General features: G+C 41.0%; 2 protein-coding genes across 7 annotated transcripts in view; both read left to right on the forward strand.

The window, feature by feature from the left end:
- The window catches only part of ACTN2 (actinin alpha 2), a 69,194-nt gene extending 59,611 nt beyond the window's left edge, over nucleotides 1-9,583 (forward strand). The window contains exons 19-22 of one of the 2 annotated variants that reach the window (XM_083856398.1): nucleotides 4,601-4,678; nucleotides 5,796-5,861; nucleotides 6,762-6,920; nucleotides 8,263-9,583. In XM_083856398.1, coding sequence (XP_083712524.1) covers nucleotides 4,601-4,678; nucleotides 5,796-5,861; nucleotides 6,762-6,920; nucleotides 8,263-8,421 — 462 coding nt within the window. In that variant the 3' untranslated portion in view covers nucleotides 8,422-9,583. The remainder of the gene's footprint in view (nucleotides 1-4,600; nucleotides 4,679-5,795; nucleotides 5,862-6,761; nucleotides 6,921-8,262) is intronic. The other variant, XM_083856397.1, reaches the window with a different exon arrangement.
- An 11,212-nt stretch (nucleotides 9,584-20,795) lies between these two features.
- MTR (5-methyltetrahydrofolate-homocysteine methyltransferase) overlaps nucleotides 20,796-27,019 on the forward strand; it is a 49,442-nt gene continuing 43,218 nt past the window's right edge. The window contains exons 1-2 of one of the 5 annotated variants that reach the window (XM_083857285.1): nucleotides 20,796-20,932; nucleotides 26,620-26,834. In XM_083857285.1, the coding sequence (XP_083713411.1) occupies nucleotides 20,911-20,932; nucleotides 26,620-26,834 (237 nt within the window). In that variant the 5' untranslated portion in view covers nucleotides 20,796-20,910. Of the gene's footprint in view, nucleotides 20,933-26,416; nucleotides 26,520-26,619; nucleotides 26,835-27,019 lie in introns of those variants that run through there. The other 4 variants (XM_083857286.1, XM_083857288.1, XM_083857287.1 and 1 more) reach the window with 4 other exon arrangements.

Below are 27,019 nucleotides of genomic sequence, written 5' to 3' on the forward strand. Positions count from 1 at the left end.
TCTGGTTGCTGAAGAAACATACAAGCGTAGGGAAATTTAGCTACACAGAACAGAATTTGTGGAAAAATCTTAATGTGATTCTAGTACAGCATAAATCTTTTTTGTATTTTCTAAGGAAGCAGAAGATAACATCACAAAAGCAGAGATAGATTTCCTGGGGTGGAATGAAGTAGCATACCAAATGGCTTTCCCAATGCACTGGAGCAAATAATTGAGCAATTAGAGCTATTAAAAGCAGACAAAAGTACCAGGCCTGGATAAATTACATGTCTGTATTTGAGAGACCTCTCTCAGGGAAACCAAGGTCTTTGCACAAAGATTTGACAGCTCCCTACAGATAAAGACTGAATCCAAAGTGACTGAATCCAAGTATATTTTACACTGGATGGCCATTTCTAGCATCTCTGTACGTATGTAGTCCATAGGTGAGTTCTCTGGCTTGCTCGCAGCAAGGCTGGCTCAGTGGCTGAGGAGATTATCACAATCAGTGCTTGGTCCCTCAGGCTGCCTGAAGGGAAAAGCTAAATCCTACACCAACCAGCCCTACTCTTATGGATTTCCAGGCTTTGCAGATGCAGTAAAACATTGAAATACCAAAGCATAAAACAGAGCAAGGCCTTAGGAAAGGTATGACCTGGAAGAAGGTGGTTGTGTCGCACAGCTGCTAGCATGCTGGAGATGGGCTACAGTAATAATGTGTAACACAAAATTGCTTCCCAGCTCCTAAGATTCTGCCCTCTTGCATACCCCATCCCTCAGAAGCAGACATGGGAAACTGGTCTTGGCAGATTTTAGGATTGACAGGGCGTAACAATTATTTTCTCTGCAGCATAAGTTAAAGAAAGGAAGAAGGTAAGATCTAAAACCACTCAACCATCAAGCCAGGCTTTATGCAGGGAAAAGATAGTAGAAACACTGACAAAAGAGACGTTTATAAGGATTAAATGACACTGTTACTTAATGGACAGATGCAACTCAATCTACACAGGCAGGAAGGAGACTTTGAACAAACATGTTGGAGAAAGACAGGCTTGTTTTTAATTTTTCTATCTTTTCTGTGTCCTTGCACACTCGAATATTTAATGTTGGTGAATGAAGGAAATTCAGAGTGCTTCAGAGTTACTTCAGTGTACAGAAAACAATCGAGACTTGCTATTTGTTCATGTTTAGATAGAGAAGACAGCAATGGATTCTTTTATGGTTTTGAGTTCCTTAAATAGAAATTAAGATAAAGCTGGATTATCTGAATTTAAGCACTGCCATGAAAAATACTGTCTTCTTCATGTCAGATGGAATTAACAATATATATAAAAAATTTGTGGCACTTAGCAGCATTTCTGAATGCCTGATGTAATTTAAAAATGCATTTGAAGGATTGCACTGCTGTTCACCATGATGAATAGCCAGAAAGGATCCCAAAAATTAATACTGTCACTGACAAGGAGGCTTTAAATATCTAAGTACAACAGAGTAATTTATGCATGGTATAGCTCTGACTTGTGTGGCATTTCTCCCATTTAAGACATTTCTTAATGTCTGTCAGTGTGTATTGAGGATGTCAGCTAAGTACTAATACCCAGAGTAGCTCCCTTACCCATTTTAAAGTATGTATTTTTGTATACATAAATCTAACAATTCTTTTTAGAGTGCTTCTAGAAACAACTTCCTTTGCTTATGAATCTGAGAAAGGAACCCCTATCTTCCTCCCTGGGAAGAGTGTATTAAAAAAATTCTCACAGTGCATGTGAGAATTCCAAGGGCAGAAAGAGTCATGTTTCTTTCAGCTCATCCCTAGCAGAGATGTGCTGCCACAGAGAGCTTCACAAGTCATCCTTGAAAAGGCAAGTGGCAAAAACACACTGTCCCCCCTGGCTCATGGGGGTAACCTGTTGGAACCCTGGAGGGTGAAAGTTTCAGGCTTTCTGTTCTAAAGGACCAAAGCCATCAGAGTAACCCTCTTGGCTCTTGTATTCCCAGCAGGCATTAACACACCCAGGGGTTATTCCTGAGGGTGCTGATGCTTACTCTTGCTTACCACTGCTGCCCTACTCCTTGCTAGAGATTGTGCCTGAAGGCACAGTCTAGTTGTCGTTATAAATATAAATCTTCAGCAGTGCTGCTATATTTCCTTCCTTAATGTGACTGCCTGGAGGAAAAAAAAGAGAAAGTGGGACACAATGTCTGAATCACAGAAGCAATTTAGAAGTGTTCAAAATGGTGCATAGCTGAATAATTATATGCAGCCAAATCAGGATACCACACAGATACGTTGTCAGTCACTGGTTTTGACATCTCTTTATGCAGGGATTCCTTTTTCAGATTCAGTATATTTAGTAAATTCTAAATAGACTGTAAAGTATGTGATGAAATATCTGCAGCTGCTCTGCCTGTACTATTTTAATGGCTGCTAATACATTCTACTATTGATTTTTCTGCAAACTACAGATTTCAAGTAGGAGCTCTGCATGCAGAAAAATAGCATCATGCCACCCTCTATTTTGCTAACAGAAAGCCAACAGCTCCCTATTAAAGGAGTCATATGTTCAGGCTTATGCAGGAAAATTAAGGATATATTTAAGAATGGATTAGTTTGACTCAGAAGTTCACTTGTTTTATAAGGTCACATATAAATCACAAGGAGAAGGGAAAAGATTTCTGGGGACTAATAATGAAACATGAAGGAGATTTCAGTGGTTTTCTTTGTATAGGTATGAAAAGATGAACAAGGCAAAGTTTTTTATATGCGTTAAAAGATTAATTTCAGCTCCTAATGTTGGTCTGCAAACAATAAAAAATAAATATCAAGAACCATTTCCAATTGAGAAAGCCTTCACACAGGCTTGATCTGTGCCTTAATTGCAAAATGCCATTCCATGAAACTGCTATACTGCAAAGATGCTTTTTTAGGCAACATATGATGAAGATCTGAAGATTTCACTACAAGAATGTGAAAACCTGCTATAGCACTTGGCACTACTGCTTGGGCCCTCACTAGGGGGTCCCACTTAACCATATGACTGTTCTGAGCTGGAGCACAAGCACTGCACTTCTCTCCTAAAGAAAACGGTATCTTGGAGGATGTGCTAGCCCCTCACTCCCTTCACTGCCTCAGCTCCTGCTGCTGGGTACCTGCTTGGGGAGCTCCTGCACACACTGCCCCAACACCTGCCAGAGGAGATGGAGGGGCAGGATTTGGTTCTTAGCTCTCACTTTTATATCATTTTGTTTGCAGTCACACAGAAGTATCTTCAGCTTTAGAAATCAGGTAAAATGAATAACTTCACCCCTGGTGGAACCTGCCATAGCCTGTCTCCAGGACAGCTTTTAAAAGTTTTAAACCAGCCTAGATCAACGTTTTGAGAATGATAAAATAAGCCATTTTGAATGCTTTATAGCAGGAATCATCATATAAAATGGAAATATCAAAGGATAAAAACTTTACTGTGATTATGGCTTTTAACTAGATGCTGCTCCAGATTTGTAACTTTGCTTTTTCTTCTCTTCATTGACTTCCCACTGTTATTTTTCATCTTTCCTTTATGGGGCTGGTGGATATTGATACAGAGGGAGTCAATAACAGCATGATATTTTAGAAATGCATGGTGTTATTAACTTACTAAAGCACCACTTCATCCTATTAGTATATTAAATAAGCCCAGTGCATTTGTTTCAACTCAGATAATTTTACCTATGCATAGCTATATAGAAATTTTCAAAAATAAATTATTCATCTATCAGGCAAATACGTAGCAGACAAAAAAACTTGGTTCTTCTCCAAACTGTCTGTAAAATCAATAAGGGTAATAATTTTTCATCTTGGAATATGTCCTTAGTTGTATTTATGTTAACTCACTCCAAAGTACCCCTCTGATAGGACACATTTTCTATGAACAGGAATAAAAAGACAAGCCAGACTGTTTTTAAAAAGTTAGTGTGAATTTCTTCCCCTGCTACATAGAAAAAGATACTGGTTCAAAACAATGTTCCAGTTTGATGTGGTGCTACTAGGAATCATTTAACCTGGAATTCAACTTTTTAAAAGTCAGTTTTCAAAGCAAAACCTGACTGTATATATTGTTAAAGAAAACAGATAATTTAAAATAAGTTGTCAATTATAAATTTATTTTATACTCATCTCTTTTGAGATATACATATTATATTAAGTAGTATTACCAGATCAAGAATGAAGTAGCAGTAATTGAGTGGGGAAAACATGCTCAGGTTCAGTGATATTTTTATTGCATCTAACATATATTGCATGGCAACAGAAAAGGAAGGAAGCAAATGGCATCTCATAGAATGAAATCTGCCTTGTCAGCAAAGGTGTTGTTAAAAAAGGTGGAAAGAAGCAGAGTTTTACCTCCGTAGTTGAAGTGAGGACCCTCTTCTACTAAGAAAAAGTCTAAAGCATGAAACTGTAAAAACTTCACACTTTAGGTTATTCATTGCATATGTTGACATTACATTTCCATGAAATTCTGGAAGAATGTGATTATTAATTTGCAAATAGAACGTTCTTTACTAACCAACTAACCTGATCTGTGACTTTTGTTTCTTTCCTTTCCTTTTCTCAAATGCATGACCTGTGATGGGATGTTAGGATGAATCTGACAATCTACAGTCTGATGAATTTAAAGCCTGCCTCATCAGTCTAGGACAGGTTGGAAATGACTTGCAGGTAGAGGAAACTGAAATAATTCTGTTTTGAGATGTGACAATAGCAAAAAAAATGGCATGTTTAAACTCCAGTCTGTTGGTCATAATGTTTTGAAAGGATCCTGCCTCTGGGAAGACAGCTAGTTTACATGGACTGTCAGCATCACTTTGAGCTGTATTTTTCTTTGCCTTTTTCAAAGATTTTCCATTTTTTTTTTGTTTTACGTGGTTTCAGTTATTTTATTTGGACACCACTAGGAGAGCTCCTATGCTTCTTACACTCAGACTTTTGTCAATTTTCCTTTCCTCAGACTCAATACAAGTTCTCATATGCTCTCTCCTAATACAGGATGACACAATTCTCTCCAAGCCACTCCAATCTATCACAGCACAGAGGAAGCATTTATTTACCTTCCTAATTTCATGCTATTTAATGTTTACTCAGCTTCAAGTCTAGAATGTTGCAGATATGTTATTGCCTGGAAAATGAGCAATCTCATTTCATACAAGGTCTTCAACTGATCTCCTTGTAGGTCTTGCAGGTGTCATCCTTTAAGCCACTAGGCACATTTCTGCTGTAGTCAGGGTCTTGACAGCTTGCAGCCAGAAGGAAAATCCCTGTACTTATTTCCCATATATCAGCAGACTGCTCTCATAATGTATTTACTTTGGCCTTGGAATGAAGTATTTCGCTGCTTTTCACTGTACTTTTAGCTGCTAGAGATTCCATGCAGAACATTTCAAAGATATTTCATATCAGGGAGGCAGCTTGAGCATCTGCTGAGTTTGACTAGTTTAGTAACAAACTTTTCTCCTTGCTCTTCTCTTTGTCTTCTCTGGTTGTGTTCTCTGTATTCTTGTCCCATTCACCTCCTTGTCTCCCTTATCTCTCCCCTGACCTTTCCTGATGTTACTTTTTTTGTGGTGAAAATGTCTCTTTCCTGTGTGTAATATGTTAGTTACTTCTTCCTCTTTTAAAACTGATGATGATTCTGGTGACCTGATTGGGCAACATCAATGAATACTGTTCATGCACTGGATCCAATATGCCAATGGTCCAAACTCATCATCTCTCTGGAAATTACCTTGGATTCTTCAAACCCTCCCTCCCATACTCCTTACGTTGTTTTGGTCAATAGAGGAAGAATGGATTGATGGACCATGATGATTTCAGAGCTTGCTTAATTTCAATGGGTTATGATTTGGTACGAGCTTTAAGAAAAAATGGCAACTGATTCTGCTCACAGCTAAAACGATAACCACTGCAATACTAAAGCTTATCTAAACAGAGAGGATACTAATGTCATTTACACTAGAGATTGTATCTTCTTTGCTTTTTCTTTATTTTCAAATGGTTAAAAGAGAAGTTAAAAGTTAAACGAGACACTTGAACATTGTATTCTATGGTGCACCGCATTGCTCTTTGAATTAAGGAAACTTTAAAAGTTGAAATTAACAGTTATTAAACTAATGCTTTTGTGAATTTCTCCTTTTCTACCTGCATGATGAAGAATGAGTTTGATACTGTTTAATTTTCATAAACTTGCCTTGGGGGTTGCATTTTCCTTGCTTCAATTATTTATTCTAAAATTTTTCTCTGAAATTCACCTTTTAAATGGGAAAGAAAGAGATTATCCTTAGTTAAGCTGTCCTGTATTTGGCATGAAATTTCCAGAGTTGTTTCCCTTCTTAATTCTGTGGGTCTGTGACTACACTGCTTGTTGGGTTATTGTTTTACTTCCCTGCATGGTACCTAAATTACAATGTTTTAGGATGAGATGGAAAATGAAGTAAGTGTTAAGTTAGAACAAATTAAACAGGCATTGTGGGAGGGTGGGAGGGAGAGAGGATGGAGACAGTTAATTGGAAGGTACATATTACGTATTTAGGACAATGGATGCACCTTCTAAAAGCACAGGCCTTTTTACAGAAGTGGGGTGGGCATTTAAGATGCAGATTTCATCGGCTCTGATGTTGATGTTCCTGAGTTAGGAAGATGCTTTATAAACTCTGTAACCAGTGGTTCCAACTGGTTCCTGAGAGTCTGGGCTGGCTGGAGATTGGTATTATGGTGACCATTTTCTTTGTTTTGGATTTTGTGAAAGGGTGAAGCTGAGTTTGCCCGAATCATGTCTCTGGTTGACCCCAATGGGCAAGGAACCGTCACTTTCCAGTCCTTCATTGACTTCATGACCAGAGAAACAGCAGACACAGATACAGCTGAGCAAGTGATAGCTTCCTTCAGAATCCTGGCTTCAGATAAGGTCAGTCACCTCAGTGCTGCTGCTGTAAGGATTCAACTGCTCTCCTGTTCAGCCCTTCTTGCTACAACCTTTTAGCAAATAGTGAAGCTTTGGTTGCAGATTTTCAGACTTCAGAGAAAGCATGTGCCTTTTCTTCTTGTTTGGAACCAAGACTCTTACCTGAAGTGGGTGTAGAATAGAAGGCTTGGTCTGTGTATCCTCATACCACAGAGAGCCAACATAAAATGAGGCATCTTAGACAAGTTCTAAGGGTTGGTCTGTATTATGATTATATTGTACATCAGGTTATTTCCCCACCACAGCCTTGATTACTAGGGAACTCATTCTGTCTTTCATGCTGTTGTCTGGATGTTCCAATGCAGACTTTGGCCCTGTGGAACATAGCCTAGATCAGGTGCACAAGACTACATCTGGTTGTGAGCCATGTTGTGACCGGACAGCTCACTCAACAGGGAGATGCAATGTGGTGTGTATCCACATCCTAACAGGAGCAGCAGGAGGAGGCCTCCTCTAGTTACTGGCTTTGTAGAGGAAGCTCCTGAATTTGGCATACTTTCATCCCCACTGCCAGATGCACTTGTGGCTGAGTGGTGTTTGAAGATGCAAGGGATTATAATGGCAACACAAGAGCTCCTGGAGGAGTCAGGGCCATAAACAGTGCTGCCACAAAACCAACCCTGTGCTGTGGAGAAAGGAGAGATCACAGCAGTACAGGTCTATTTGCCCAAGCTCGCTCTATTGATTTTCTCATTCCAGCTGCTTGTATTGATTTTGTGATCTCAGTTAATGTGGACCACATTTTAAATTCCAGACGTGTTCTCAGTAGCAATTCATGTGGAAGATGGTCTCAGGAAAAAGTGGTTTTCATTAGATTGCTATTTTAAACAATGTCAAGTCTGTTAACAGAGGGTATCCCTCATGTCATAAATGCAAACCATTAAGAACAATAATGCATCTTCCTTTACGCATATATTGGAACCTTGAAACTAACAGGAACTACCTGCATCTGTGTTGTCACTGCAGAAGGGGCAGTAGTGCACTGCAGATATACTGACTAGTCAGGGATAAGCCATATCTGTAGCAGTCTGCCCATGGCTGCACAGTGCTTGGTAGCTAACATGCACAGTCACATATCCTGAGACTGCATTTTGACCTAATCTGTTTGTGGGTGGAATTGTACCCTGCAACTCATAATTTGGGATGGAATTTACCGAGGAAAATATTCAGTCTCAGAAAAATTGGCAAGATGTCCAAATTTATTAGTGAGAGCCTGAGAAAATAAATATATTTTGTGTTTTTGAGGAGCACATACTGATTTTGTCAATCCTTTTCCGTCTCCCAGCCTTACATCCTGGCAGATGAGTTGCGTCGAGAGCTGCCTCCTGAGCAGGCTCAGTACTGCATCAAGAGAATGCCTCCGTACACTGGCCCAGGGTCTGTTCCTGGGGCTCTGGATTACACCTCTTTTTCATCAGCACTGTATGGAGAGAGCGACCTCTGATTCAGTAATTGGCTGTATTCATGGTAGACACTAAAAATACCCACCTTATTGCCCAGATTGCTTCTCAAGAGCTTTGACAAGCTGATTTAAAAACAAGTTTTACAAATACAGTAGGTACCGTCAGTGTAAAGTGCTAGTAACTGAAGTAACTGGTGTATAAAAGTGTGCAGCACGCTAGATACCTGCCTTGTTGGTTTTAGGTTGTCTGTCCTATGCAATGCTAGAAAATCTATTTAAAAAATTGCAAGATATTAATTTTGGAAATATACATTCAGAAAACAGAACATGAAACCTAAAAACATTGGAACTTGCAAAATATTTCTCCATTTTCAAAATGTTTCAATGCCATATGCGCTTCTTTTACGATATTCATAAAACTACATTAGAAGTCATGCTTTTTATCTTTCATAGAGCAATACTACTGTCTTCCCATGATTTCTGATTTTGTATGCTTCTATTGGTGGAATTTAATAAAAAACTAAAATGCAGATTTTCAGGGAAGAAATATAACAACCACAGAAACTACTTAATTACAAAAATAATCCAGAATGCAATGCTTTTGTCACAAAGAGTTGTAATATAAGGGGGAAAAGCTGATTAAAATGCAGTTTTAGAGCTCTGTAAGCAGTTCTTTTCTTTTAGGCCTTTAACTTTTACAGCTGAGGGAATACAACTTTTATAGTCAGAAATAATAAGGAAGCTAATTTCATGTGAACTGTTTTGTTATGAAACCCTCATTCTTGTCTATGTTGGACAGTCTTTGTTTCTCAGTATAAGAACGCATTATTGTATGTATTAGTGGGCAACATTCAACCTCTATCCTGCATAAAGCAAACTCCCATCTGAGCAAATGTAGTATGGTTGTCTTGCAGCTGTAACTGTTCAGTGCTCAAAATTCAGTTTGTCTTGACTTCTGCTGCGTTGCAGGTGGTTCTGTCTGTGCCCTGCTCCTGTGCGCTAGACGTTTACTGTTCTTTTCCATCTTGAGAAATAACAGAGAATAAAAGCAGTAACTTTTTTACTTGAATCCTACCGACACTGAGGAAATGCAATGTAATCAAACCAAACCATTTACAAATGGTGAAGTGAGCTGTGCAACCCAGTGCTATTAAAGCAATGATGTGCCTATTAAATAAAGTCTGCTTTTCAAAACCTTATGAGACTCTGTCGTTGGCAATTAACCTAGTGGCTCCCTCTATGAACTAGAAACATTCCTGGACATCAAAGGAGTTTTCAGATCCTAAAAGCTCAAAGGCCATCACACATTTCAGTATATTGTGTCTGCATGAACAGCAGTCTGTGTGCTGAAGGGACAGGTCTGGTTTCATGAAGAGAAATGGAGCTCAGAATGAATTGGAGAGTTTCCATTTAGGTCACCTGAGCACAGATGTCCATACCTTGTTAGCCTCTAAGCTTAGATTGCTTTCAGTAGGACTTAGGCACTACTGCTCTTGAGGACATTGGCCTTAACTTTTCTGTATGTCAACTTTTCCTCATGTGCAGAAAAAGCAGATGTTAAGTATGCAATGGCACTTTCGCTGCCCATTGCTTGGAAATTTATGGATGGCAAGCATTAAAAATCTGTGCGTGATTTCAATCCTAAAGCAGGCACCCTGCAGGTTAAGGTGGGTGGAGTGGGAGCAATTTCAAACAATCCCAGAGAAGACAGACAATGACCAAAGACCTCTTCCTTCTCCCTTGTGTACAAAGGCCAGCAGAGGATTTTCTAGGACTAGGATCTCACTTCCTACAGTGTATGTGCAGCCTTGCACACAGCCAAAAGCTGCTATTGCCACTGCTGATAATGACATGGTGCAGTGCCATCTCCTTCTGTGATGGCAGTGCCTGTACAAGCCAAGTCATGAAGCTCTGCCTTAAAACAAAGCCATTTCCAGCTAAATGGCTATTGGCCAGGCTGAATCCTTTAAAAAAGAAATCTGTATATCTTTCATTGTCACAGTTTAATGCAACTGGAAGAATAAAACATTGAGCTTCTGAATGTGGCACAAAAGTAAAATATCAGGATTATGAAAAAAGAAATCGGCACAAAGACAGTTTATATCTGACACCTCTGTCAGGTGTTGTTCATGTTCACTATCCACTGATTTTTATATTGTGACATTATTCCTGTTCTTGATAGTATGGAAAGGACTTCTAAGCTCTTCCTTTAGCTGTGTTCTGTTGATCAAAGCATGTGAGAGATAATGTTATCAGCAGCAAGAGAAAATAACTTTTGCAAAGTAATTTTTCCAATCTTATATCAGGTTTCTAATTTCTAAAGTAGAATGAACAGAACTAGTAGCTGAGAACTGCAGGGATTAATTATCTATTCACACTTGCCTAAAAATGTTGTACCATACTTATTACTTTCATGTAATATGTCTTTCAGGTTAAATGAAGATATATCATAAAATGATTTCTCCCTGAATATAAATCAACTGTGTTATTTTACCCTAAAGAGGGTAATCCTCAAGGTCCTTTAAAATATTCTGTGATCATGTTCAGGGGCTATGGATTTTACAGAGAGATTTTCTTTTCCTCTAAGGCTCAGTTTTTAGTAGGTGGGATTTGTATATTTCTGCAGGATCACTTTTCACACTGAGAATCAATGCAGCAACATTTTGTGTCCATGTAATTATGGCAGTAAACTAGTTTTACTATAAAAAAAGGTACAGTAGCTGAATCGAGGGTAATGAATGTGTCAGTCACAGGGGCCAAATCAAGGTTCAATAGCTGGAGGTACAGCATTATTTTGATGAACATGTGAATGAAGGTTGTAGAATAAATTACAATTCACAAAAGTCAGTAAGATTTTAAATTGCTTTAATGACTGTAATACAGATGTCTTCTGTGGCATTACATAAATACAACAGTTCTTTGAAAACATTCCTGCCAAGATAATTCTGATTTCATATTAATAATTTTTAGACACTGATTTTTAAAAAGGTGCTGATCCATGTAGAAATCTGCTGTCAGCTCTATGCTACCTTCACAGCTCCCTTCTTTGTGCACAGCTTCCATCACTGTTTTCTTTATCCACTGACCACATAAGGCTTGGGTCAAAGCCACTCCTTGTATTTTCATAAGAACATCCCATTGTTCAGTTTCTGAATTCTTGGAGGAAATAATGTTCTTTGATTCAGGTTGTTCATGGTGTCTGTAAAGGTTATCCCAGACACAAGTGGTTTCACTGAAGGAGAAAAATAGTTCCTGTTAGCAGCTGGATTTAGATGGTAAGCAGTTTTCCTTTCTTAACTGAAATAGCTTGTGGTTGTGACTAATTCTGTAAGGAAGTAATTGTTTGATCATCACTAGTAAATAAACAGCACTTTGGAGCATGCTTTCATCACTGTAATAATATCAATATTTTTGGTGGGCTTCTACAAATAGTTCCAGTAATATTTAAGGAGAAAATAATACCTATTCATTACCTGTGCCACTCTTCCCCAAGTTTCTGGTTAACAACCTGTGCATTTATTTGCTTGTGCATCAATCTACCTTCTGCTCATGTTCAGAGGGTGTTTTATTTGGGGAGCCACTTCAGCAGCATTAAGCCTGGACTATGGACAGTTGTTAGCATGTTCTGGTAAAATTCTACTTGTTTCAGATCAAATATTTTTATATAGGAAAACTGACTGTTCTAAGCTGGATTTTATATCACATTAGTCTCTTTTTAAAATGTGTAATTCCTTTCTAATTTTAACCCAAGGTGTGGGTTGTCACCACAAAGGACAAGTCTATCTCTGCTTTTTTCCATGATCCCATTAATTATAAATAGAACAGTTCCCTGGTCTGGTTACCATGCTGGCTGGGAATGCACATCTAGAGTGCTTAGAACTGTAGATTATCCCCTGGAGCAGCAGCCTGTATTTACATTACCTTAAAGTGATTGTGTAACTGTGGAATTAGGGATCCAGCCACCTACCTTTCACTGAAAGTCCTTTATTATTCCCAACAAAAGAACATTTATGTGCAGACAACAAACCTTCAGCCAGTACTAGGAGTGCCACTCATTTCCCTCATTAATTAAGGCAGCTATATTAAACAGTAAGCCAAATCTTTTCCATATATGAGCTTGACTGGGATTTTATATTCTAATCTCCAAAAGAAATTCCTCTGCTAATTTGCTAGGTTTTGGGAAATTTCATTAGCATTTTTCACAAATTTGTTTATCAGCATATTGCTTTAATTACTTGGAAATCAAGTATATTGATGAATGTCCTGAGACAATAAATGTCTCGAGGCTATTTTAGCACCCATCCATCCCTCATCTCTTGCATGCACCTGGCTGTTTAGTTTCAAAACCTGGCTGATTTATTTGGCCCCAACATATGGAAACTTTCTTTCTTTCAGGATTCCTGTTAATGCTTTGAGTGAAAAATGACCTTGAGCACTGTCCTTGGGAGGAGTCGTTATCCTGCGTGCTCTCCTGAGCTGGAGCCTTCCAGCTGCATAAGGGATAATTGTGGCAGAAGCCCAGGTATAGAACAGCTCTTTTGGCTCAGACATGGAACTGTTTCAGGTTTTAGCTGGTCTGCTGACAAAACTGAAAGCAAAGAGATGTTTGCACAAGTTGCCAGCAAATCTGGCCTTGATTTGAATGGAACTGTCAATACAGGTACAGCGAATTATTATAATTTAAAAAATGGCACCACAGAAAAGCAAAGAATGCCTGTGTCAAACATCTCGTTCAGACTCTATCCTGGCTCCGACCATTATGAACAGGAGGAATAATGGAAAAGTCTAAAAAGGAGATGGCAAGTGGTCATGTGTGACCAGACGAGTCTCCAAGCTGACAGTAATTTGTGGATCATGAACTTGTAGAACTCTGCACACTGATGCCAAAAATTCAGTCTCTTTTTCTGCCAAAGTAATATATCTGCTTTGAGAGGTCCTTCTGTATTCCTTTCAAGAGGACCTACAGCATCTATAAACCCTCCACTGGCCTATTTGATATGCTTGAAAAAAATATTTACTTTTCATTCCTCAAGAAGACTCATCCCAACAGCACTACAAACTAAATGTTTTGATTATGGTTGTGCAAACACCTTCCATCCATCAAAAATTAGTTACTGGCTTTTTGATTTTCTTTCAGCAGAGAAAACTGAAACCATTCAATTATGACCCCACCTGACTGCCCCAACACTCTTGCTCTTCTGGGAGCTTAAGCAGATTTTCTGAAAGACTCATTGTTTCTTCAAGCCAGACCATGAACCCAGATGGCCTGGCTGGCCTTATTTGCAAGGGACAACTGCAACAGTTACAGTGAAATGAACATTCTGCCTTTTGGAACAGCTCCATAAGGCAACATCCTGGTCAGGGTTATTACCCTTTCTTGTAGTGGTGGCCTTTAACTGAAGTGCTGCTCTGCAGACAGGATTGCCTTGAGCAGTGGCCACTAATTTGCCTTTCCTGAGGAGGCACCTCCATTCCTGTCAGCATTACTGTCTCTTGGCAGATTGCTTTCCCTTCTAACTCAGACACCAGCCTCTGTCTGCCACTGCCCTTTTCCCAATTTTAACAACTGTCTCCTAGAGCTTAAATGTTTCTGACTGGAGATGTTGACTCAAATCTAGTTTAATGATTTCAAGACTCCCTTGAACTGGATTTTAAAGGGAGACTCTTTATTTCTGCTTGATCAGAATGCAGTAATTCTTGATTTGTACTAAGGCAATAGAGTATTCCTCCCTTTGTTTTTATTTAATATCTTTAGCTTTACCTGCTACTCCTGAAGTACTTAATAGACCTTTCAATAGGCAGGAATGATAGTACGATCTCCAGTCATCAGCTCTATATGGAAAGCTCTTTGTGTACCACATAAAAATTTAAGATATAAACCTCAGATTAATCTACCAGCACCTGCTGGCATCAAAATCCACATGCTTGCAGTGAGTTTTGCTCTGCATGGAAAAGAGGAGATGGGAGACTTAAGTGTGATTAACCTACACCCCAGCCTCTACCCTCTTCATACCCTTCTGGAGGCTTTTCCTAATGTACCTGTTCTATCTGCATGTGGGAGAGCAAATAGGAGAGAAGGAAAGGACAATGCACAGTATTTTTATGTGCCAGAATATACGGGGAGACTTGGATCTACTTTCTCTTGCAGCTCTCTTATGTTACCCCCAAGCTCAAGTCATTGACAGTGACTCTACTACATGAGGGGTTGTACAATGACTGCTTTCCTGATCCTGGAAAATATACATGGAAAATGCTAACAGGAAGTAGCAATGCTAATAGAGACTTCTGAGGACTTGTCAGCAGATCTTAGATTGCTTAATACATTTTAGGCTTAACAAGTGTTAAGGCCAAAAATGAAGTCCTTTAGTTTGACAAGACAAAAAAAGAGATGTCAAAGGAAATTATTGTAGACCACAGGCTAACAAAAGAAACTTTTCACTTCTGTGTTGAAAAATTGCCAAAGAGTAAGACCTTACAGGTATCAGTAACCAACAGGGTGGAAATATTTGGCCTTTAGGATGATAAAGTACACTCTGAGCATGTTTTTAAATGTAAATATGTATTACTGATAACTAAAGAAAGACTCTGGCCTAGAGCAGCATTCCCTGTCAGTGTGTCTTGCCCATGCTGTTGCTGGTGTAAGAGACTGCTTCTTCCTCACAATTTTATTTCTGAAGCTTAGGAAAGATTTAGAACCAACATCACGTCTGAGTATTTTTTCATGTTTCTTCATTTCTTCATTCATACACAAGACTTTCAGCATTAAGGTTCTTTTTTATCTGATAATTCTATATCACAGAATCACAGAATGACAGAATGTGTAGGTTGGAAGAGACCTTCAAGATTGAGTCCAACCCAGCCCTAACACCTCAACTAGATCATGGCATTGAGTGCCACATCTAGTCTGTTTTTAAACACCTCCAGGGATGGTGACTCCACCACCTCCCCGGGCAGACTATTCTAGTATTTAATCACTCTATCCATGAAAAACTTCTTCTTAATATCCAACCTGTATCTCCCTTGGCACAGCTTGAGACCGTGTCCTCTCGTTCTGTCAGTTGCTGCCTGGAGAAAGAGACCAACCCCTAGCTGTCTACAACTACCCTTCAGGGAGTTGTAGAGAGTGATAAGGTCACCTCTGAGTATCCTTTTCTCCAGGCTAAACAACCCCAGCTCCTTCAGTCATTCCTCACACGGTTTGTGTTCCAAGCCCCTCACCAGCCTTGTTGCCTCCTCTGGACATGTTCAAGCATCTCAATGTCCTTCCTAAACTGAGGGGCCAGAACTGGACACAGCACTCAAGGTGTGGCCTCACCAGTGCCCAGGACAGGGGAAGAATGACCTCCCTGCTCCTGCTGGCCACACCATTCCTGACACAGGCCAGGATGCCCTTGGCCCTCTTGGCCACCTGGGCACACTGCTGGCTCATGTTCAGCTGCTGTCACCAGCACCCCCAGGTCCCTTTCCTCCTGGGCGCTGTCCAGCCACACCAGCCTCAGCCCAAAACGCTGCAGGGGGTTATTGTGGCCAAAGTGCAGGACTCAGCACTTGGACTTATTAAACTTCATCTTGTTAGACTCTGCCCATCCATCCAACCATTCCAGATCTCTCTGCAGAGCCATCCTATCTTCCAACAGGCCAACACATGCTCCAAGCTTAGATGTACCACTTACATTTTTCTTTCATTTAATATGTTGATTTGAAAACAATTTTCTTTAGTTAGTTAGTTTTTTAGTAATCTCCAGCAAAATAAGTTTTCTAGAAGGGTTTCTATTTCTGGAAGAGGTTCCTTAAACTTGTTTTCTACCTCATGTCTGGGATTTAAATCCATGCTGCTCTTTCCTTGCTCCTGACTTCATCAGCTTCCTTCTCTCCTCTCTGTTTCTGCTGTTCTAGAATGAATTCAATGCATGGGAGAGCATGGCATTGCTCAAATCCCTCTCAAGATAAGGGAGATGGTGCCTGCCTATAGAAAGGGTAGGGGAAATGTCACTGCCATGTCTGTGATTGTAAGTAGCTTCCACAAAGTTTCAAAACCTAATGTGTTAGACTTCAAAACAAACTGAATGAACCACGCGGTTTCACAGTCCTTTAAAGGATGGAGAACTGCCTATAAAACATGATTTTTAAGAGACTGTTGACAACATACTGGACTGTTTCTATGTGTAAGTTAGAGAAAGCCAAGCAGGGCACTGATCTTCTGAGGTATTTTACACAGGAAGATTCCCTCTGCTCTTACAAAAAAAGTCTTACAAGATTTGCTGTTTAATGAAAGAAAAGTGATAAAATTGAGACTGCTCTCTCCCTGGGATGGAGCCAGGCCTGACAGCTGGATACACTGCTGGGAGCTCTCCAGTGCCACTCACACATCACATGGCCAGCACAGGTCCCTTTTCTCTGCCTTGTGCCGTGCTTGCACTACCAGGATGTCGATGGTTGGGCTACTTGGCTTTGTCTTCTCATTGTCCACCATTCAAAGCTGCTCAAACCTTTCTATAATCCTCTTCAGCCACCACATTTTCGTAGATCTCAAGCTGTGTTGAACACAAACCGATGTGCTTGTCAGGAGAAGTGTAATCCCATTTATAGTGCAAAGGCAGCAAGAGTATGCCTCGGGCTTGTGCTCTGACAGTTCCCTTCAGCTTCTGGAGTCTTGTCTCTGAACTTGTCTACTGACTGGTGTGGCCCTGAGAACACCAGCAGCCTCTCTTCTGTGATTCTGATGTGGATGACTGAAAGGTGCATACATAGGAGTTTTTAAAATGCTGCAAAATTTCATAAAGAAATAAATATATTTAGAGGCACAAACCTGTAACTAGTTGAAAGCAGTTGACACACTTTGCCAGCAGTATGAACAAGCTATAAGACTACACACCCTATTGAATTCCCAGTCCTCTCATGCCTGCATTTTAGTCCTAGGCATTTATACACTCTTTCATAAACAAAGATTCTCTAAAGTGATGCAAAGGGTTATATTCAGTTCGCTCTAGTGCATTTGATTTCACTGTCATGAAGACTTTTTTTTAAATAGTGAAGTCCAAAATCTATGGTAAATACGTAGAATAAATTTGTTGGTATTTCCCTGAACTGCACACAATTAATAGGCTATTCTGACATTTGGAGTGTGCTTAGAACTGATCTTGAAGCACTCAGCTTTCTTTTGCCTTCAGGTAATATTTTGATCCTGAAGAAAAATGTTAAGATCATAATTTGACTTATACAGAACAGATAATTTGTATTTGGAACACAAAAATAGTTGTTGGTCTACAAAATTATTAAAAATAAATAGTAATTCTTGAGCTCAGAGGAAATTCTGAAAATAAGAAACAATATTTATCCAAAATAAGGCAAGAATCCAGCTGCAGCAAAACAGCACAAGTGGTAACTTCACAGAAGAAAGTGCCAAGAGTTGTGCTCTGAAATCAGATTAATCTGTTTTCCCCTTCATACTTCTGCATGGAATTGTGAATGCTTCGCTTGTATTTATTTCTCTGAAATGCAACTGTTCTATAGTAACATGAATAATTCTACTACTCTTGTTTAAATAAGGATTACTTATGTGACCAACCCATTAGGAACTGCATCCTCAGAAATAAAGACTGATAATATGGGAATGAGAGATGTATTTTTGCAATTAATATTGTGGGAGATATTTTAAGCACAACCCCAAAAGCTAAGAGTGGGCTAAAGACTTGTCTTTGATCTTATACACATGTAAGATGAGTGTGTTATTTGAATGCACGGGTGTGCAAGTAGAATAACAGGCTAGTGAACAAATCCTTGGCACTGGAAAAATAATCAAAATATGAGGATGGTTTTGTTTGCTTCAAACACTGCCTGGTTTTAAAAGATCTTTTAGTGAGAGTTTATCGCTGTGTGTTGGAGGAGCTGGGGAAACAGTGGTTTGTAAACACCTCCAAATATACTTGGAATAAACACCAGAAGTCGATCTTAGTTTTTTTTATTTCTTTTGCTAAGGATATTAATTTGGATTTAGTCTTGCTGCAAGTAGGAAGATGCTAGCCTCACTAAACCACCACTTATAACCCCCTTCAGAAACCAGGATTCTCACCATGATAATGTGAGTGACTTCATGTCTGCACCTGATGTTTAAATACGTCTAATTCCCAACAGTGCTGAGGTCAGGTTTCTCACACGCAGGAATGATGTCGCCTTTGTGTTTTCCCCTGCTTTACTCACTGCTCTGCAACTCTGAGCTGCTCCTGGTATTGATTGCTCTAAATGTATTAAAGGGAACAGTATTTTGACAGGCTAATTTAGCAAAATAAGAACAATGCTCTATAAGAAACACACACACATACACGAAAAAGAAAAAAAAAGAAAAAAAAGAAGAAGAAAAAAGCACTTTTCAAGCCTAAGGGCATATTCACTGCAAATCCTTGAATATTCCCTCCAAACTCATCACGTGTTAGAGTGTCTCAAAGAAACAGTTCAGAAATCTTGGTAATTGCCTTGGGATAGGGACATGCATCAGGACTCTCAGCACTGTGCAATACTATTGACATTGAAACTAAACCAAGAAAAGGGACCTGAGATTCTCTAACACTGCAAAACACATTGAGGCTGAAGTTTTGTGTTGTTACTTCTTTGTTGGATTAATGCTGCCTTTACCACTCATCCACTCATTCCTCTTCCTTTGACCCTCTGAAGTGTATCTTGCTGCAGTTGTGCTCCTTCGATTGTTTAAAACTCCAATTTCTCAAGCAGATTGGACAGAGTCTGAGGGTTGCTGCTCCCTCTTCCTGCTGCTGTTCCTATATCAGCCCTGGAGACCATTCTGCTGCCAATGAATTGGATCAGAGATCTGTTACCACTGAAAACTGACTTTTTCAGAAGAACTGTGTTCAAAGGCTAGCACCTGCACAAGGAAAAGGATGGGAACAGGAGGATGGCACAGGGTAGAATTTGGGACTGACCTTTCACAGCATAACACAGTCAAACTGGCTTAATTTGATTACAAAACTGCAAAGGAACTGGGATATGTGAAATGATCCTTTTCAAAAGCACCTTCAGATCTAAATCTGCAGGGTTGTGGTTTGTTTGTTTGTTTGTTGTTTTTTTTTTTTTTTTTTTTTTTTTGCCCCACTGACCTACTTTGCAGCAGTTACACAAACAACTGCATCAGCACACGCAAGGACTGCTGAGCTGTAGTACAAAGATCTGTGGCCAACAAAGCAACTGTGAGGACAGTGAGCTTTTTAACCTGCATTGCTGCCAGAGGAAACTTTCATAGTGTTATGGGACATGACAAAAAGGTTGGAAGCTGTTGAAAAGTCAAGCAAGGAAATGCACCTAAAATCTTATAACAAGTAGTTCTCAAAGCATTGCCCATCTCTGTAATATATGCAAATTGTGTGTATTAGGGATCAAATTAGGCACTCATTAGGAATACCTAACTTCTGTTTTTGTTTTAGTGTATTCCACTTAGGTTTTTAAAGAGTATGTGTTTCCTGACTGTTGAGGAAGATGATCTTACACCGACAATCACATCTTACACTGGAATTTTGGGACACATTTTTGCACTAGGAGCTCAGGCTGACCACTGCAATGGTTTGGTGACAGGTAAGGTCTGCTCTCCAACAGTGTCTCCTGGCATTCAAAACTGGAGCATGGCCTCTACAACTGGAGTTGGACTACTACCTAGTTGATTTGTGGGCTGCCTGCATTTCTCCTGAAAATGAATGAGAGATATACGTTATTTAAACATAAGACTAATTTTATATATAAATACTTGATTTACCATTGACCAAAGTGACAGATGATTATGAAAGTTCCTACATCACCCTGGAGCCAAAAGAGTTGAGCCCAGTGTGATGTAGGAACCTTCCTCCACCGTTTCTGCGTCTCAAGAGAAAACTGAAGACTGAATATTTAGCTTCCAGGAATTGCCTACACTACTAACATGAAATGAGAGGACGGGTTATTCCTTTGAGGCACTCCAGCTCTTGGCAGCACACTTTACACAGCGTGGTGGCTGCAGGGTTGCTCTGCAAATAGCTCTTTTAAAAGGTGAGCCTTCTATAAGCAGTTGAAATGATGAAGTGAAACTCGTGTCAAAATATGTCACATTTTATTTGTTTTGTTCGACTTTTGAGCAAACTGTGACTTAAATTTGATTAATTTAGTAAAATCTCGCATCCAGGTTTACACGACAGTAATGTGCATCCATCCATCACTGGCCAGTCCGACTTCCATCCTCCGTAAGGCTTATTTACAGGCCACCTCTCAACACTACATCTGCCTCTAATTGCAGCACGTTTGTCGTTTGAGTCTCCCGCGATGGGAGACATCTCAATTTTATTGAGCTCTGCCTGGCTCCAAAACCACCCATCTGCCCGGGGCATTTAACGTTAGGCGAGTTAGTCCGAGGGCCGAGCTGTCCCGTGCCTGCCCCTCTGTGGGTCGCTCCCCTCAGGGCGAGTGCAGCGCGCGCTTCCTCCCCGCGCGCGGGTGGGCGGGGCGGGGCCGGCGCGTCACGGGCAGCGCGCGGGCGGTGACGTCTCGGCAGCGATGGCGCCCACGGGGCCGCCGGGTAACGGGCGCGAGCGCCGGGGGCGCGGGCGGGGAGCGGGGCGGGGGGCGGGCGGGCTGTGAGGGGGCGGCGGCCGCGCCCTCCCTGCCCATTCCCCGCTGCTACCCGCGGCTGGCTCCACTTACACACCGCGTGCAACTTTCTTGCAGAAGCCGCGTGTGGTGTGGCGTGGTGTGGTGTGGCGTGTCGGGAGGGAGTGAGCGCGTAGTGAGTGAGTGAGGGCGCTTTTTGGCGCCGGCCCCTTGGAGCAGCTGCGTCCTGCCAGGGAGGGGTCGGGAGGCACCTCCAGGGTACCCGCACCGACCCGTCCGGCCACGCAGTTACGCCGGGAAAGTAAAAACTGGGGCTCAGTGGGAGGGGTTGGGCGTGCTCCAGCTGCTCTGAGTCAAAAGTGCCATTTCACGGGTTAAACAGAAGGCGTTGGATGGGGAGGATAAGTAAAATTACAGCTCCTAAGTGGCGTTGGTGTTTTACGGTGCACTGGTCTGTAGTGGCTGCTTTCAGTGGTGCTGCCGCCAGCAGAGATCCCAGGCGCTTCCCCTCCTCATACTCGTGAGGGAGTGCCTGGTGCCGAGTCCTGCATCCCTCGGCGTGTCAAAGCGGCCTGCAGTCCTGCTCGGCGCCCACTCCATAGCCAGCTCCTGGGGCCTCAGGTTTCCCCAGGTTCCTCTGGAAGAGAGGATGTTGATGTGACCTGCCCTGCCCTTTCTCCCGTGCCGTTTGGGGTCCAGCCGTGGGCTAGCGACTGCCCTGCTGCAGAACGGAATGGGCTTGGCTGAAATGGGAAGTGTCAAAGTGTTGTGGCAGCAGCCTGAGAAGTGGTGGCAGTGGAAGAGAAGTTCTGTACAAATAGAAGCAAAAATGGGGTGGTGGGGGTATTTGTGTAGCCCCGGTGGGCAGGCACAAGGCAGTAGGTGGTAGTGTGTCCCCCTGGCAGAGAGGCAAAGGACATGGGTGCAGGAGTGGGTTATGGAGAAGCTGAGCACAATGTTCCTCCCTAGCCTTTGAGGGGCAGGGCATCCCACAAAGTGTGGCTATGCAGGTTTGTTTCTCTGTGAGTCCTGCCTGTAATGATTTATCTGTTGTGAACAGTTTTTTATCAAAAGATGAACAGTTGTGGTTATAACACAGGGAACTTTCTAAACCTGGCATTTTCATGTTTAGCTAGAGACAATGGGCACAGCCAACAGGACACTGCTATTCTGAAAATACGGTGAATTTTTTACTGGTTGTTTACCTCTTAAGCTAACTTTGTAAATGCACTGAGTACATGAGTATCTTGTTATGTAAGAACTGAATGGTTCATAAGACAGGTGCCAACATGGAAATATTAGCAAGGCACACACAGGTGCCCAAGGTGAAGTGGTAAGATCCAATACTTCTCACTTTGGATAGTCTGGATAACAAATAACATGGCAGCAGGGTACTGTTGCCGAGGACCTGTGTAACATCTGTAGCTACAGTTCATTAAGCTCTTACTATTGCCAGAAGGCATCCAGTTGAGGACAAATTAATTAATTGAGCAGCAAATAATGCTGAGGCTGTCAAGAGCTGTCTGTGGCAGGCTAATATCAAGAGCATCCTATCTAGGTACTAATACTGTAAATTCTGTATGCTGCACAGTGATTCTTTAAATGATGGGGGGACTTGTGCTTGGAGTTGTTGGGGGGGGGGGATGCTGATTTATTGAATTCGGATGTGCAAATATGGAGAGGCCCTGTTTCCAGACCCTGTTTCCAGTCAAGAGAGGAGCTGGTCTGTCTAGGAAACAGTGGCTCCTGTAAGTGCCTCTCTCTCTGTGTAGTTCCTCCGCTTGTGTTCTGGCACATGAATGTGATGAAAATACTTTAATACTGTCACAGTTGGGTTGCTCCTTTATAAAAGCTTTGGAAACAACTTGTAATCCTGTATTCCCTTCCAAGTACTTGTATACCAGACTATTTTATACTAAAAATAAATTTGTAATGGAAGTTCATCAATAATAAAAACCACTATCTTTTGAGAATCATTGTAGGAATCACAAAAGTTTGGTTTAGAGCAAACTGCAACCTTTGAAGTCCTGTTTCTTGTGGAAAACACACATCTCTTCAATTCTGCACATATGGCCTGTGTGTGATTGGATTGGGATAAGGAGGAATATTCTCTTGCCTTATTCCCTGACTGTTTAGTTGCTTCCATAGCGAAAAATGAAAGGTTACAGTTGGGGGAAGTTTATAATTGTTAGCGAATGACTGTAGGGGTGAACAGCCTACCCTACAAGGAGTAAAAGTTCCTGTAACTCAGATAATTTCCCTGTTGCAGACAAGTAATTCCCTTGTTCATATGATTTCAAGACAGTGTTTACCTTGGGGAAGTGAAGCAGGGTATTAGCATTTTTTATTTTGCACTCTGTATCCCATTGGCCTTTAGGCCAGTGCTGTAATTTTTGTTCATTTGCTATGGTCTTCTAAACTAATTCCAGCCCTACAATACTCTATGATAATGGGCTTTATGTTTTAAGTTTCAGTAGAGTGTAAAATCAAGGTAATCGGTCCTGGGTCATGTTACCGCTGGTGGTTTGCTACAGTTTCTGTTATAGCTATAGAAGCAGTTTGTTTTCCTAGACACTTCCGAATGGAAAAGGATATCCATTTCCCAAAGCTCACCAGTGACCTTCATTAAACAAAATTTTCATCAGCTCCTGGCTGAGCAGAGTTCATAAGCAAAAGCAAGAAAAAGGAAAAGGCTGACCTGATTTTTCTCTGCTTAAAAATTTGTCCAAACATCTTTTTCTCTTATTCTGAAATATTCTGCACTCTGTTTGTGCTGGAGAGGGGAATTGTGTGAGCTGAATGCTGAATTAAGATGATGGTACTTGTTAGTAGAACCAACTCCCAGCTTCCTCCCTGCTTTTGTTCCCAGGGCAGAGTTCAGCACAATCTAGCATGGCTTTTTGAATCAATCTTCTTTGATTTCTGGAGTGTTTTTGTACCTGTCTGCAGGCTTTGTTTTCAACCTGAAAATGCACCGTTAATATGCCAGGGCATGACTTCAAGCAGTGCATGCTCCTATTGGAAGAAGAGTCAGAAATTATCCGTAGCAAAGACAGATAAATTGGGTTTTGGTGGGCTTGGAGCTGTTACATCCTATGTGAAACAGAGTCTGCATACCTCATGATTGCCACCACTGATGGCCACCCTCATGATTCCCACCCTATTTCCTGCAGCTTTTTGAGATGCTGCTGGAGAAGCACAGATTTTGAAAACTTCAGGGTAGGGCTCTTGCAGCAATGAGGCAGGGATCTGTGCTCCTATGAGCAGAAAACCATTGACTGCTCATTGCTCCTGTTCATGAGGGAAGCAGTAGAGAAAGCAGAATGGACCAGGTGAGCTGCAGGATTACAACCAAAGGGTAAATCTTTGCTTCCCAGTGTGGATGAGGAGATAGTTGGGAAGCACGTAGGTTAAACCTGTAGAAAGCAGGACTGGTTCTGGGAGGACTCTGATAGCTCATTTCAGCTGTCTGGGCTGCAGCTCTCTGGGCCAAGGAGTTGGTGGCTTAGGGGGCTTATTAGAGCTCCAGTGAGCTTCAGTGCCTGTGTGTCTCACTGGGCTGTGGCTCTTGGAAGCACAGGGGTTACACTCCACTGAGAGTCTGCACTGCAGACCTACTTTCAGATACAGTTTTTCGTGTCTTGCTTTCTAAAAGCCTTTAGCTCAAGGATTGATTTTATTTTCATGAATAATTTGATGGTTTAACGTGAGGAGATTTAAGCTCTTATGTAAGAACCTGCTGAGCCTGCCTATGTGGTGTTAAAACTTTCAGCTTGAAGCAAGGGTGGCTTACTTTTTGGTATTTTAATCTGCCTTCAAATGTTTCATACTTGTTAGAGAGCACATTTTCTTTGACTTCTCTTCATGCTGAGACTTCTTCTGATTTAGAGCTGTTTTTCCAGAGTGTTGGTATAAATGTAACCTAGCAATGCTTTCCTCATGGCCTCAGCTTCTCTCCAGCCTATTGCTTTTTAACAGTACTGATGCCAAAACAGAAGATGCATTGCACAAATGCAGAAGGAAAGAAGTCAAATCAAGTAGCAGGTGCCAGTGATTTTTAGGTACCATTGTGTGTAGTAGTAAGTTACATTGTAATGAGACATGAGGATATTTTTGTGCCTTGGAAATCACTCATCTTTTACAAGGGCTTTGATGATAGTTCATAACCTAAACACAACACAAGTCTTTAAGAGGAAGATGAAGCTGAATGAAGGGAACAGATGAAGAATAGCACAATATTCACGTTTGTGAAACATCAGTGGGGTCCTAGTCTTGTAGTTTGGATTTTTGGTAAAGAGGTTGTTTGATTATTTTGCTACATGTACAACAATCTTATCAATGTAAGAATCTAAAGGGAGGGTGCCAGGATGGATCAAGGCATTTCTCAATGGTACCAACCAGCATGAGAAGAGGCAATGGGCAGAAACTGATGCATAGGAAATTCCATCTGAATATGAGCAAAAGCTTCTTTACTGTGAGGATGACCAAGCACTGAGACAGGTTGTCCAGAAAGGTTGTGGAGTCTCCCTCACTGGAGATATTTAAGAACTGCCTGGTCTCAATCCTGTAACGTGTGCTCTAGTATGATCCTGCTTGAGTAGGGAGGTTCGACCAGATGACCCCCTGTGCTCCCTTCCAACTTGACCCACTCTGTAATTTTGTATATCTGTTTGCATTCTGAAATGATTCTGTGTATACTCTAAAAGGGGAAAAGAAGAATTACTTTTGCTGTGGTCTTGGAGGTTTTATTGAGGTTTTGTGGGTTTTTTTGTTTATGTGTGTTTTTTTGTTTGATTGATTTTTAATGCCTCAGATTAAGCTTTTTGCTTAATGTTTGGGATGGGCTGTGTTTGGGATCTTGAGGCAGTACTGCATTTTCATTTCTAATGATAGTGGTGAAATGTCTACAGTATTTTGTATCAGTCATGGTTAGATTTATCCTGCTCAATATCTTGTAATTAACTGTGTGATTTGGCTGATCTATTTTCCTCTGGCATTATTGCAGAGGAAAAGAATATCTTGTTACTTTTGTTCAAAAGAAAGTAAAGCCTGCCTATTATCTGTTGGCATATCTTGGTGTTTGTCAAGTTTCATCTACTACTGTAATCCTAAGGGAATTTAGGACTCAGTTGTAAAATTGGTTTTGTTTGCTCAGTTTATTTCTCTTTAACATTACAATATAGGCAATTAGAGTAGATATGGGTATTTGTTTGTTTTCAATGAAGTTTGCTAATTTCTGTTTTGCACTTGTGTACCACTAATAGTGTGGTGTCTGGTACCAAGAGGCAGCTCTGCATTGCTGTTCAAACATTGCTGGGGTGGAAATTCCCACACTTTTCAGTTTTGGAAACTAGTTTATGTAGAGATTTTTATGTATGCCCTTGTGAACTTCTGTTAATTTTTTTCTATGGTTGACTGTGTGTGGGTGACTGTCCTTAATAAAGGACCAGTTGAGCCTAATTGTATTTAGATAGAGGCAGCTGTTACCTTACATCAGGTGATTGGATCTGCAGGTGAAGTAAAGCAATTACTGTCTGATTTCAGCAGAGGATTAGGTACTTTAGTCTGTTTCTTGAATGGGAAGAGCTCATGTTGGCCATGTGTATAGATAGGAGACTTCAGAACTACTTAAATATTGGGTTTATCTTTTTCCAGCAGGTTCCCAGAGAAGTATGGAAGATGAAATTGAATCTATTCTGCAGGAGCGGATAATGGTTTTGGATGGGGGCATGGGGACCATGATCCAGCAGCATTCACTAACAGAAGAGGATTTCCGAGGGCAGGAATTTAAAGATCATTCCAGGCCTTTGAAAGGCAATAATGACCTTCTCAGTATAACTCAGCCTGATATAATTTGTGACATACACAAGGTAGGTGGGTCTGGTTTCTGTCTCTTGACAAGAGAAAGAGGGAGAACTTGGCTTCTGTACTCCTCTTTTCCATCCCACAGGCTCCTGGCTCTCCACTGTCTTTTGGGGATAGGGAAGAGAGTGCTAGGTAACCATGTGAAAAAGAATGAACAGATTTGACTGTTCTGGTTGTGTGAGCACAGCAT

The sequence above is a fragment of the Zosterops lateralis genome (genome assembly GCF_965231275.1).
Source record: "Zosterops lateralis genome assembly, chromosome: 3".
NCBI classification, from domain to species: Eukaryota; Metazoa; Chordata; class Aves; order Passeriformes; family Zosteropidae; genus Zosterops; species Zosterops lateralis.